Source organism: Cervus elaphus, chromosome 11 (genome assembly GCF_910594005.1).
Source record: "Cervus elaphus chromosome 11, mCerEla1.1, whole genome shotgun sequence".
NCBI lineage: Eukaryota > Metazoa > Chordata > Mammalia > Artiodactyla > Cervidae > Cervus > Cervus elaphus.
This window is the reverse complement of record NC_057825.1, coordinates 9,014,127-9,026,694: the sequence shown is the minus strand read 5'-3', so window position 1 is coordinate 9,026,694 and position 12,568 is coordinate 9,014,127. Positions and strand designations below refer to the sequence as shown.

General features: G+C 54.5%; 2 protein-coding genes across 10 annotated transcripts in view; one reads left to right on the top strand and one right to left on the bottom strand.

Moving 5' to 3' along the window:
• RALGPS1 (Ral GEF with PH domain and SH3 binding motif 1) overlaps positions 1 to 12,568 on the top strand; it is a 298,169-nt gene that overhangs the window by 178,568 nt on the left and 107,033 nt on the right. The gene's annotated exons all lie outside the window — the stretch shown is intronic.
• The window catches only part of ANGPTL2 (angiopoietin like 2), a 35,901-nt gene that overhangs the window by 18,441 nt on the left and 4,892 nt on the right, over positions 1 to 12,568 (bottom strand). The window contains exon 2 of the mRNA XM_043916824.1: positions 3,051 to 3,917. Coding sequence (XP_043772759.1) covers positions 3,051 to 3,867 — 817 coding nt within the window. The 5' untranslated portion in view covers positions 3,868 to 3,917. The remainder of the gene's footprint in view (positions 1 to 3,050; positions 3,918 to 12,568) is intronic.

Genomic DNA, 12,568 nt, shown 5'->3' with positions numbered 1-12,568 from the left:
CCAGCAATCGGTACCATTACCAGCAATCGGTACCAACATTTGGGAGGGCTTTGCTTAAAAAAAAAAAGTTAATTATACTGCATTCCGACAATCTCCATGATAAAATCACTGCTGTTTCCTCCATGCTGGTGGGCTTCCTTCAGTGGGAGGGAAAGGGATTGGTCGCACCCAGAAGCCTTGGAATGCACAGAGCCTGGACTGAATTATGCATGTGAAGAAGCAGTGGAGCTGGGCCACTTGAGGGGCCTCTGATAGGGCCAGGCCCCTGGGTCTTTGAACAGACTTAATTATCTCCACGGGTGACCCACTGGTAACTCAGTTGCCCAACTCCTGAGTCCACCTGGTAAACCCTTTACAGATCCTTCAGGAGGCAACACCGACATCCCCAACTCTGTCCAGCTTGTCCCTTCTACTTCAGGCGGACGCAGTCACGCCCCCTGTCGACCTGGTGCCGTAGGCCCTCACGCGCCCCTCTGGTCACCCCGCACCCTGTAGTGCTACCACGGTGACCACACAGCCCATGGTTTTCCCTGCATTCCTGATTTCAGGTACTTCGCTATGTCGGTCCCACAGGTTCTCACAACATTCTGGAAATGTTGGCCTTGCAGGTCAGTGAAACCCCTTGTCAGATCTGAGGTGCTGATTTTGGGGTTGAGAACTGGTAGGCAGCAGACGTGAGGTCGTGAAGAGTCAGACACGACTGAGGGACTAAGCAGAACAGATAGCACAGATGGGTTCCAGTGCATTCATGAATCTGCCACCTCCCTCCAGACTAAATTCCTGAAGGTTAGGACTGTCGTTTGCACACAGTCCAGCACTGTGATTGGCAAAGAGGAGGGACTCAGCTATCGTTGGCTGCCCCTACATGATGTATACTGCGTGCCTGATTGCATTGAGTTTCCACAGCAACCCTGTGATGTTATGACTCTTGTCCCCATTTTACAGAGGAGAAAAATGAGGCTCAGAAGAGTTAAGTAACTTTCTCACGAGTGAACAGTTAGCAAAAGGTAGATCCTGGATGTAGACTTAGGTCTTTGTTCCTCCACTATGTATCTGCCAGCTGAGTTCAAGCTCAGGAATGTTTTGGGACTGTTGAGTCAGAAACCAGAGATGCTTAAGCTAGAGGAGATCTATTGCATAAACACTGAGGTCAGCCTGCCTCATGTCGGAATTACAATATTCAGCTGAGCCTTCATTTGGCACCCACGGGCACGTTTTACCCTCTGCTTGTTCTATCAGGTGTATTAGCGTACTCTGCCCTCTCTAGTGGAACTGAGCCCGCTGGCTCAGCGGTAAAGGATTCGCCTGCAATGCGGGAGACGTGGGTTCGATCCCTGAGTCGGGAAGATCCCCTGGAAAAGGAAATGACAACCCACTCCAGTATTCTTGCCTGGGAAATCCCAAGGAATGGAGGAGCCTGGCAGGCTGCAATCCATGGGGTCATGGGAAAGTTGGACTTAGCAACTGAACAACAACAAACAACAAATGAACCAGTCATCAGCTGTAGAATGAAGAGCTAAACATGGACTATCTTTTATTAATAAATTTCAATCTCCTGTTTCAAGATAAAGAGACCAAGATCAGAGGGAAACTCATAGCTGCCATGTAATGAAACTTACCATGGGCCCAGAACCCTGCTAACCACGCCTTGCAGTATTTCATTTAATCCTCAGGTAGGCACTACTTAAACCCATTGACAATTGACAGATGGGGAAATGGAGGCTCTGGGGGCAAAGTGACTTGCCTAATGTCCCAGAGCTGATCAGTGGTGAAATCAGAATTTGAACCCAGGTCAGTCTGCTCCAGAGCACAAGTCCTCAACCTGCACACCCAGTAGAGGGCTTTGCTGTGAGTAAGATGCCCTGCCCTGCTCCTACACCCCTCCTCCCCCGCCCCGTACCTGCAGACAGTGCCGCCCTTGTCTTTCGCATGGGCCACCCTCCTGCACTCAGGTTCAGTCCTTCTCTGGAATTAGCAAGAAGCTGCTCTTCCCAGTACTGGTGGTTATTTTCAGAAGTGTGAAATAAGTGTAAAACAGGATATTTTCAGTAAAAATATCTCCCTGCTTATATAACGAAGTGGTACAAATGTCACTGACTTGAAGCAGATACGTGGTTACTTTCTGCAAAAACGGATGTAGTCCTCACCCACCAGCCTGTTTGGAAGACTCACAGGTCCTGGATGAATAACCCTGGGGGCTGGACTCATGCTCCCCTGCCAAGGGTGCAGATGCCCAGAGTCCTAGTGCACTGAGGAGTCAGCCGCAGCTTTAAAGTGAAAAGCCTGAATTCAGACCCAGCGTGAGCAAGTCACTCATCCTCTCAGTTAACCTTCCATAAGGAGCCGCAGGGGCTAAAGAGGTAACATACACGAAAGTGCCCGGCGCCAGTGTCTGGGTCAAGCTTCAGAACCTACCAACAGCCCCATTCCTCCCCCATCATGATATTCTGAGAACTATCATATTTTAAGATGAGACACGTATTTAAGAGTGTGTGGAATCATCACTGAAGATTCTAGACTGCAGCAGACTCTAGGAAATGTGTGGGCTTTAGAAAGTGTTTCTTCCTAGGGAGGGCAGGCCGCTCCCTACCACGTGTTCATCCTACTTCTGCTGTGATAACACTTTCTCTTCCTCTGGTCTGTTGTTTCTTCCATGAACATTCACTGAAGGCCAGTTCTGTGCCAGGCACATTACGTGCACTTATAGGAGCGCTCATCCCATCCACCAGCACAGAGCACCTCACGCAGAGCCCAGAGAACTCAGGCCTGGGGTTTTTCCTAGCAGAAGCCAGAAAATATTTGCTGTCTTCTGACACTCCCCCGTTTCCTGGCTCTACCTTGGGGCATCCATCTGAGGACCGTGGCCTCCCTCTCACCTCGCCGGCTCCAGCGGCTCGGCCCCAGGGACTGCCAGGGGATTGCACAAGCCTTTGGCCCAGCTTCGGCTTACCGCTATTCCTCCCCCACTTGCAGTCACAGCCAAGAGAGGCCCGGTGCCCAGCCCTGAGGCCCAGATGTTGCGGGGTTCCGCAACGCTGGGAAGGACTTACCTGACGGCTTGTCTGTGGAGGACGGGAGGCTGGTGAGGGTGGGCATGGTGGGCAGAGGGGGCGGCAGCACCTTCAGGTTCTGGTCGCTCTGGATCTCGTTGGTGGAGATCTGGTTGATGATGCGGTTGTAGGGGGGCGGCTGGTAGACGCGGGGCGGGGCAGCGGGGGGCGGCTGGGGCACGGGCCGGGCGGCGGGCACCCGCTGGCAGTGCTCCTCCAGCTGGGCGATGATCTCAGACTGGTTGTGGGCCAGCGTGGCCAGATGCTGGTACTTGTGCTCCAGGTCCTTGTACTTGCTGGCCAGCTGCAGCATGTCAGCCGTCTGGTTGAGGATGCGGTTCTCCAGCTGCGAGAGCTCCAGCGCGTTGTCCCGCTTGCGGATGATCTCGTGCAGGAGCTGCATGTAGAGCTGGGTGACCCGCGAGTTCATGTTGCGGCTCTCCTTGCGCAGCAGCTTCACCTCGCTCACGATGCCGCCGTCCACCTCCACCAGCTGCTGCAGCGTCTCGATCTGCCGCTTCTGCTTGAGCAGCTCGTTGTTGAGCAGCTCCAGCTCCTGCTTGTGCACCCTGTTCTCCAGGAGCACCTCGGGCTCCTTGGAGTTGACGCAGATGGCGCCTGTAACCCGCTGCTGGGGCACAATGAAGGTGTAGGTGCACTTGTCCGGGGACTCGCCGGCCCGCTTGTACCTGTTCAGGTAGACGAACTCACCGGGTGAGCCCTCCTCGGTGCCCTCCAAGCCATCCTTCTGGCTCGCCGCCGCTCCCAGGGCAGCCAGCAGTCCCAGCCACCAGCACGTCATGCACAGCGGCCTCATGGTCCTTGCACACCGGGGGTTCGTCTTTGCTGAGCAGAGCCTACGAAACCCTGAAAGTAAACAGAACAGCAGACTCAGTAATGGTTATGTCACGGCCAGCGGCCGGTGCGATAAATGAGCTCAGCCTTCTCGTTGGGCAGCTGTTTCCAAAAACGCTGCTTCAGGAGGCAGCCCTTCTGGGAGCTGCAGGAGGGGACAGGAGGCCTGGCAGAGGCGGAAAAGATTCGGGAGGGGACCGGGGCATGTGCAAGGCAGCAGGCTGAGGCCCTGCCACTCCTGGGGCCAGCCAGTGCCCGCGGCCCTCTCGTCGAGCACCTGGCCTGGAGCCCGAGAACCATAGGAGGGCAGCCTGAAGCTGGGAGGGGAGGCAGAGGAAGGCTTGGCCTGTCTCTCTCCTCCTCTGCCTCAGACTGTTAAGTCTTCCCCTGGACGTGGCCTTTGTAACACCCATCACAGATGAGATGAATCTGAACTCTGTGTGATTTCTTCATGGTTCTGTGCTCCCTGAGGGCCAGCACTTTGTCTGTTTCCATCCTGTATCCTCAGGATGCTGCACGCAGGCAGCTGTCCGCAAGTGTTTGTTAAATGAATGATCCGCTAGACGTGGTTTGGGACGTGTTCGGTTTGTGGTGGACAATGTCAGCGGAAAGACGCGTCTAATCACATGGCTTCAGTCTGTGTGTTAGCCAAGCTACAGAGCAGACAACTGAGCTCTGCTAAATGCACTATTTTCAACAGGCAGTACCCACACTGTCCCCATCACTGCAACAGGATTTAGCCAGGTGGGAGCAGGAAAGAGACACGTGTCACCAGATTAGTTTCAGTTCTGTTCTTAGACCACTCGTTCCTTCCCCAGATGTCCATGGAACACCTGGGGTGTGCCAGGCGGTGTGCTGGCTACTGGAGGTGCAGCTGCAAACAGGACAGAGCCAGCCCTGCCCTCAGCGGGCTTACCCATCATCTCAGAGCCCCTGAGTGCCAGGAGGCAGACATGGTGAATGCCATGGGAGGGTAGAACGGGAAACTGACCTAACCAGAAGGGTCAGGAAAGCTTCCCTGAGAAAGTGACCTTCGTGCTGACCCCAGAGGGATGAGGAGGAGCAAGCCAGGCCAAGAGGGAGGGGACAGATGTGCGCAGCTCACTCCTCCCTCTGCCCACTCAAGGACGTGGCTCTGGCCGCTCTTCCCCAGCTCCTCGGCGTGATCACTTTTTCCCTATGATCGTGATTTCTTTCAGCTTAAAAGAAAATCCTCACTTGACCTCATGTCCCTTCTCCAGCTACTGTTCCATTTCTCTGCTCCCCTTTTTAGCAAAACCCTCTGAAGAGTTGCCCACACCCTCCCCCACCATTTCCAGAAAGTTCTCTCTTCCTGTTCTCTCTTGAGCTCACTCCCATCAGGCCTGCCCCCTCCCCTCGGTTCCAAGTGTCCTGGACAGGATCACAGGGGGCCTCTCTTTCCAGACCAAAGGCTCAGTTCTTGGTCCTCGCGGATGTTTCGCCTCTCAGCACTGCCGGACGTGGCAGATCACTCCCTCCTGGGACTTCCTTCCCCAAACGCCACACTTTCCTCCCATCTCACTGGCTGCTCCTCAGTCTCCTTTGCTGGTTCACCACGCCCCCTTCCCAGTCCTGTCCTGGGTGGGGAGGGGGTGGCAGGGCTCAGTCCTCAGACATCATCTTGTTCAGTCTAGTCTGAGGACTTTTCCCTGCCCCTCTGAGTCCAGACTCATATGTCTAACTGCCTCTTTGACATTTCTGCTCAACTACTCTACTGCTACTGCTATGGGCACCTCAGCCATAACTTATCCAGAAATGAATTCCTGGGGTTTCCCAAGTCTCCATCCCAACCTGTTCATCCCAGTTTTTCCTAGGTTAGCAAATGGCGACTCTGTTCTTCTGATTGTTCAGCCAACAATCTTGACGTTGTCGTTGACTCCTTTCTTCCCATCATACCCCACGTCTAAGTCACCACCAGATTATCACAGCAATATCCTAGGACTATTCCCAGGATCCTACAGTTTCTCCCCACCTCCCCTGGTACAGCCCACCTTCACCTCTCACCTGGACCAGACTGGTCTCACTGCTCCTGTCCTTGCCTTAAGAGGCTGTCCTCAACCCGGCAGCCAGAGTGAGCCTTTTAAAAAAGTCAAATCAGGTCAGTCTGCTGCTCAGAGTGCTCTGGTGGCTTCTCATCTTGGAGAAGCAGCTAACAGGTCTCTAAGGCCCCCCGCTCTGGCCCAGTTTCCTCCCTGACCTCATCTCCAACTCCTCTCATCCTCACTCACATGCTCCAGCCACTCTGGCCTCCTGGGTGTTCTTCAGGCTCGCTGATGGTGAGGGCCCTTTGCACTTGCCCCAGTCCAAAACACTCAGCCGCTTCCTTGATGCGTGCTCCCTCCTCACTGCTCTCAGGTCTTTGCTGAAATATTACCTTCCCAGTGAAACTTTCCCGGCTTACTTAAAATTGTGACCTCGCCACCTTCCCCCTCCAGAGTCCATGTCACCATCAGACATGTGGTGTCTGTCTACCCATGCCTGTGAATGAAAGCTCTCTGAGAGCAGGGGGCTTGTCTGTTTTCATCACTCCTCCCCCACCCCCCTCCCCCACAGTGCATAACACGGGAGCTCAGTGAACATTTGTACGCTGAATGAAAAGACACATCCACCAACAGCTGCCGGGCAGTGGGGAGTGCTGGGAAGAGGCAGGCAGGGCCAGAGGAGCCCAGGGCAAGTGACTGCCTGAGGGTGTCGGGGCGTGCACAGGAGACCGCGAATTACATTTACTACTACTGTCCCTAACATCCACTTCCTGAGTGCCTGTTGTGTACCTCCGCCTGCACTCAATGTTTTGCAAGGGTTTTCTGCTTCATTGAATTCTCACAGTGTCTTTTTTGGTAGATACCATTGTTCTTTCCATTTCCATGAGGAAACCGAGACTCAGCGAGGCGAAGTGACTTGCTTAAGCTCACACCGCTGGAAGGTAGCAGAACCAGGACTCAGCCCCAGCCTTCTGTACTCAAACCTTCAACTCTTAATGACTACTTAGAAATTTTCTTGATCTGGTTTCTAGTAGTAAAGTGCTAGCATCACGACTTTCTGATTTCACGATAGTTTACACTAACATAACAACCACCACCCAGAACCGGAAGGTTTTGTCTTCCCCAGACCCTTTTGGGGACTTCTCTGGTGGGCAGCCTGGACAGCGGGAGGTTGCAAAACAGATCCTGTGCTCCCCAGGGCCACAATGAGCTGTTTTCCACTTGACTGAGAAAGCCCCAGCTTGGTTCCGAAGGCCAGTCCAGGCCTTTTGGGCCAGGCAGAGAAAGGTGTTAGGAGCCTCTGGGTTGGGTTGGGCTGTGAGGTTAGGGCTGCAGTGACGTTGGTGGAAACGGGGCTGAGTTTGTGAGTGTTTGCCTAGTTTCCAAGCTCTTTAGCTGCTCCTGTGCCTGGGCCACACCCGACCCACAACAATGGTGGGGAGCCGCCCTCCCAGCCTGGGCGGCTCACCTGGCTCTCTGCTCCGTGATGCTGAGTGCGGATGTCAGCGAGGGCTCCCCTTGGCCAAGAAACTGCCACGGTCCCAGGAGACAGTTTGGCTCCGGGCCTCGAGACCTGGCGGGGTGGCAGTGTTTGCCGTTGAGTCCTGTCCCTTCCCAAGTGTGGGCTTGCACGGCTTCCCTGGGCAAAGCTCTGTGCCCTTGGACTTAAGGTCCTGAAGGCAGAGCCTCTTCTATGAGATGGGGTGATCCAACCCCTCTCCCACACTTGGTGAGGGCCATGGACGTGCTTCCCAAACTAGAGGTGAAGATGTCGTGATAGCCGTATGAGAGCTCCAGCTGAGCCAAACGACAGTGTGTGTCATTTGCCAACACACACTCAGGGGCTGTGTGTCCAGCACGTGCACCATCTCCTTGGATCCTACCATGTCTCCCCCCAACCCCTGCCCCAGGAGCTCCCACGGCCAGCAGTCTCACTTCCCAGAGGAGGGCCTTGTTCCATGTAGCAGAGCTGGGCCTGCCCAGGAGGTCTGTCTGGCCTCACCTCCCAGCCCAGTGGTTAGACTGGTCCTGGGTGTCATGGGGTCCCTAGTGTGCAGTCTTTAAAGAGCGTTTCTTGCAGTTGTTCAATTAAAAAGAGAACCAAACTTGATGGTTGTTAACACTCGTTCAGTTTTTAGGTTCACAAGGCCCGTCGCGTAACATATTATTTTGTGGAATCACCACGACATTTGGAGTATTCTGCCCATTTTGAGGGTGAGGAAACCGAAGCCCAAGAGGGTGTCAGGTAGCTTGCTCCCTGTTGCATTGCTGCTGGTGGGAACAGTCGTGAAGCCGCACAATTTGGGGTCTTACTGTCACATTTCCATGAGGCCTGGGCTTGGCAGGAGTGACACGGAGCCAGTTGTGGTTACAAGAAGGGTGGGAAGGAACCAGGGCACTGTCCCAGGGAATCCAGTGAGATTGGTTCCCCCAGGTTTATAAAGGGGGGCACCAGCACCCAGACAGGTAAGTGACTTGCCGGGAGCACATGGCAGACAAGAGCCAGTGCTGACTCTGTCAAGAGCTGGGGTCAGCCTGACACCAAGGGCTATGCCCCCTCTGCCTTAGAGTAACTGACTTTCCTTCAAGGTTCCAGCCCCCTTCCTTAGCTTTTTTGCAAGTTTGGCAGATCTTAATGGGCAGTAATGAGTTTGCTTACTTTTGCTCTCTTGGTATTTATTCAACTAATTGCATCCCAGGAGAAGGAACTCCCCCCCCGCCCCCAACACCAACCCCCAGCATTCCAACCGTCTTAGGCCTGGAGGAGAACTCGACTCCAATCAAAGAGATGCTCCTCAGTTTCTTCCTATGACCAACAGAGGAAAGCAAATCCAACTGTTTTCCTTGGCTTCAAAAGGAAAATAAAAGCGATTCTTGAAATTGCTTTTCCACATTGTATTGTGAGGAGTTTCCATTATGCACGGGTTTCCCTCCCCACAAGCAGGGCTGGTGTGACCAAGCCACGTGACAGGCTCTGCGCGCCAGGAGGCCACCTCCCCAAGGGCTTGGGTCCCACCCAGCCTCCGGTGGGCAGCTCTGAGCGTCCCTGCTTGGCCTGCTGTGGTGGGGCCACACACCGTGTGTCCACGTCCCCCTCATCACCACAGCCCAGTGAGGGGCCACTCTGTGGGAAGAACTGTTTTCATAAGACAGAGCTGTGGGTCCTACCCTGCGGCAGAAGCTACTTTCCTGGGGTCATCTTGTGAGTTCTCACCGCAAAGGGTAGGAATAAGTAAATTTCAAAAATAATAGCGACAGCCAATTATCACTGTGATCCAAACACTTTATAAGTATTGTCTCACTTCATCCTCCCAACAGGCCTGGGAGGGAAGCTGTTTATTTCAGGGTGGCCATGCATGGTGACCCAGGTTGTGTACTATGCAACTCTAGGGAGCACAGCTCACATTCATAGTCTTTGTAGTTTTGTATATTTAAATCACAGCAGTGTGTTCTAATTCTCACAAAGATGCTTTTAAGACTAATGGCAAAGCTGACAGTTGTTCCCGTTGCAGGCAAGGAAGCTATTAAGATTCAAAGTCCATGAGTCATTTTGTCCTAAGTCATCAGCTTAGCCAAGTAGCAGTCGATAACAGAATCCCAACGTAAGTCTGTGTTGAATGTATAAAAGTGACAGGGAAACTCAAGGGGGATTGTTCCCTGGCGGCCATGCCCCCTCTGAGGCAAGGAGGAGAACAGGAGAGCTCTTGGGACCCCCGGCACTGCTGACCCCAAACTGAATCAGCTCTCAGGATGGTGTTTCACCGTTAGTCCATGCTGTGGTCCTGCCTGGGGGCTCACAGAGCCTGTCCCTCTCTCCCCAGCCTGCCCTGCCCCATCACTCTGCGATCGCAGATGGAAGCCAGGTAGGAGTCCAGGCCAGAGGCCCTGCAGGAGGCCTGGGCAGGGGGCCTCTGCCAAGGCAGCAAGGGCATCTGGAACTGCCCCCCTGGCCCAGTGCCCAGCTGGCCCCTGACAGGAAGCCGGGAACTTGAGCTGTGCTTGAGTGAGCTTGGTGGACCCAAGCATGAATCATGATGTTAAACCAGCATCAGGACAGAAAAGAAAAAAAAATAAATCAAAACTTCAAAGTTGACGCACGGTTTTTCCTGCCAGAGCTGGTTATGAGATATATGATGTGCCAGTCAGGTAGTACCAAACCAACTGGTAATCTGGGATGACAGAGGGATCCAGATAAAGAAACATTCCAGAAGATACTGCCCTACAGGGCCCAGCTGACCACATGACCAATAGGACAGATAAGAACAGCTGTCTTTTGTTTCTTACAGACTTTGGATGTGCTCAACCGTGCTCTACCTCATTGACCACCTTATGAATAGGGGACTGGGCATGCTGGTTGGCCCCCCTTGAGGCCTACTGTCTTATTAATTATTAATAGCACCCCATTTTATTCTCAAAAGTTCCCTTGTTGGGTATTAAACTATTTGGTCCCTTACCTAGGAGACAGACATTATTATCTGCATTTGTAGTAGAAGAAACCCAGGTCCAGAAACGTTAGGTCACTTGCCTAAGGTCCCTTGAAGGAAACATCGGGACTGGGAAGTCCACGTCAGCTGCAAGGTCTGTGCCTTCACTTCGATCAAGAGCACCTCCCCAACCTGTGTGAATAATAGTGCCTGTCTGTTTGTTTAACGGCCGGGATGCAGATTCCCTCTTAGTCATTCTTTGACTGACAAGGTAGAAATGGCTTTCAGGTCAGCACAAGGGTGAGTCTTGTTGGATGGTAGAAACAGCTGCTTGATCATCCAAGTGGTGAGACCCCAAAATGGACATCTAGAATGCGCAGCAGTGTCCTCACCTTAGAAACCCTGGGGAAGGAACTGTGCATCGCTTGTCCTGGTGATTCACCACCAGCCTGGAGGCCAGGGAGGGAATAACCACATCTCCAACTGCCATCCCCTCCCAGCCCGGGAGCCTGTGAATCATCCCCGCCAGAAGGCAGTGTGGGTGCCCAGGGGGTCTGGAGCTGATGGCCAGACCCTGCCAGTCCAGCTCTTATAAGACCTTTGAATGAGTCGTCTGTCCAGCCAGCCAGCCAGCCCTCCATCCATTTAGTCTTCCCAGCCAACCAGCCATCGTGTGTTGCTACAGTCAGGGTCCAGCCCTGTCCTGGGTGCTGGGAACACTGGCTCAAGCCAGAGAAGCAGAAGTGTGGGACTGTGCAGATTTGCTGGGAAGAGCAGCAGTCGAACTTGCCTGACGCGCCTGCCCCTGTTGCGTTGCTGGCTCCGGGGCAGGGCTGAGCTCATGGAGGAGGTGGGTTGTGGTCATCCTGTGAGGTCATCGGGTTAGGAGAGGATGTGGTTCGGCGGCGGGGAACGGGTTGCCTTTGCCGGGGGACAAGGATGCCGCTGTTCCTTTTCCGTAGTACATTATTTTGGAGCCATCTTGAAAGGTCCCAAAGCCTGCACACTGATCCCTCGGGTGCCAAGAGCCCCAGCCAGCAGAGCAGAGGCGGAGAGCCTGCAGAAGCCATTTCGGAGCCCGGCTCCCGAGTTGGCTGCTGCATTTCCGGCCGTGCCTCGTGTGCTCTGCAGCCTTGGATCTGGGGGGAGCCCCCGACAGCAGGGAGCAGCCAGGGACCGGGTGGACACTGGTGCCCCGGGGCGGCTTCCTGGGAAATCCAAACCTTGCCTGGGGCTGCTCTTCCAGGCCAGGCTGAGTGGCTGGCCCTATGGCCACCTCGGCCCTGTTGCAGAGCTCATCCCCAGCACAGACACGATGAGCACGTGCCTCCGTCCCCGATCCCAGCAACTCTGTAGGGCAGGGGCCGTGATTATCCCCGTTTCACAGATGAGGAAACAGAGGTAATGGTGGGGCTTTGCCCAGACCTCAGAGCTCCCAAGTAGTGGAGCTGGGCTTGGAACAGATGTGTTGACTCCAGAGCCAGCTTCCTTACCCACACGGGCGTTGCTGGCCTGCCTACTGCTCCAGGCCTATCTTTGTAAACCTCACAGCTGGCCCGTCAGTGTCCTGCTGGAAGACAGAGCCTGTGTTATCCTGCCTCCCTGCCCCTGCACGTGCTGTTCTTTCTGCCTCGGCACCTTCCCCATATCCTGCCTTTCTTGCTCAGTTGACCTTCTCTGTGAAGCTGGCCATTCTTGGGGAGGGGGCCCCCTCTCTCCTCCAGCTCCCAGGAGCAGCCCTGGCTGCTTCCATCACAGCACCCGAGACCCAGCTTGTCCTCATCTGGTTCTCTACCCAGACTATGGGCTTCTTAAAAGTGGGGTCAGGGTGGTAGCCAGGATGGCACCTGGGTTACTAAGTAGGAATTCAAGGCATTCACTCATTGCACAGACTCCCTGAGCGTTTCCCTGGTGCCAGCCACTGTGCTGGGGACCGGAGATGGAGCAGGAGTGAGGGAGGTGCCTGCCCTCGAGGGGCCGCAGGAGTAGATGAGACAGAGAGCAGGTCCCTAACATTGGGTGTCAGGGCCCCCACGGGGCGGCTCACAGGGCTGGGAGCACAGCTGGGGTGGTGCGATGTGGTGCCTGGAGGCGAGAGGCTCGTTCGTCTGGGTCTGCAGCTCCCTCCTTCCTTCCCTCCCTCTTTCATTCATTCAGGTCCCTTCCCTGCCTGTCCCTGAGTGGGCCCTGGAGGTGAGCGGTGACTGAGAAATTCCACTGTCCACTGGCAGAGGCT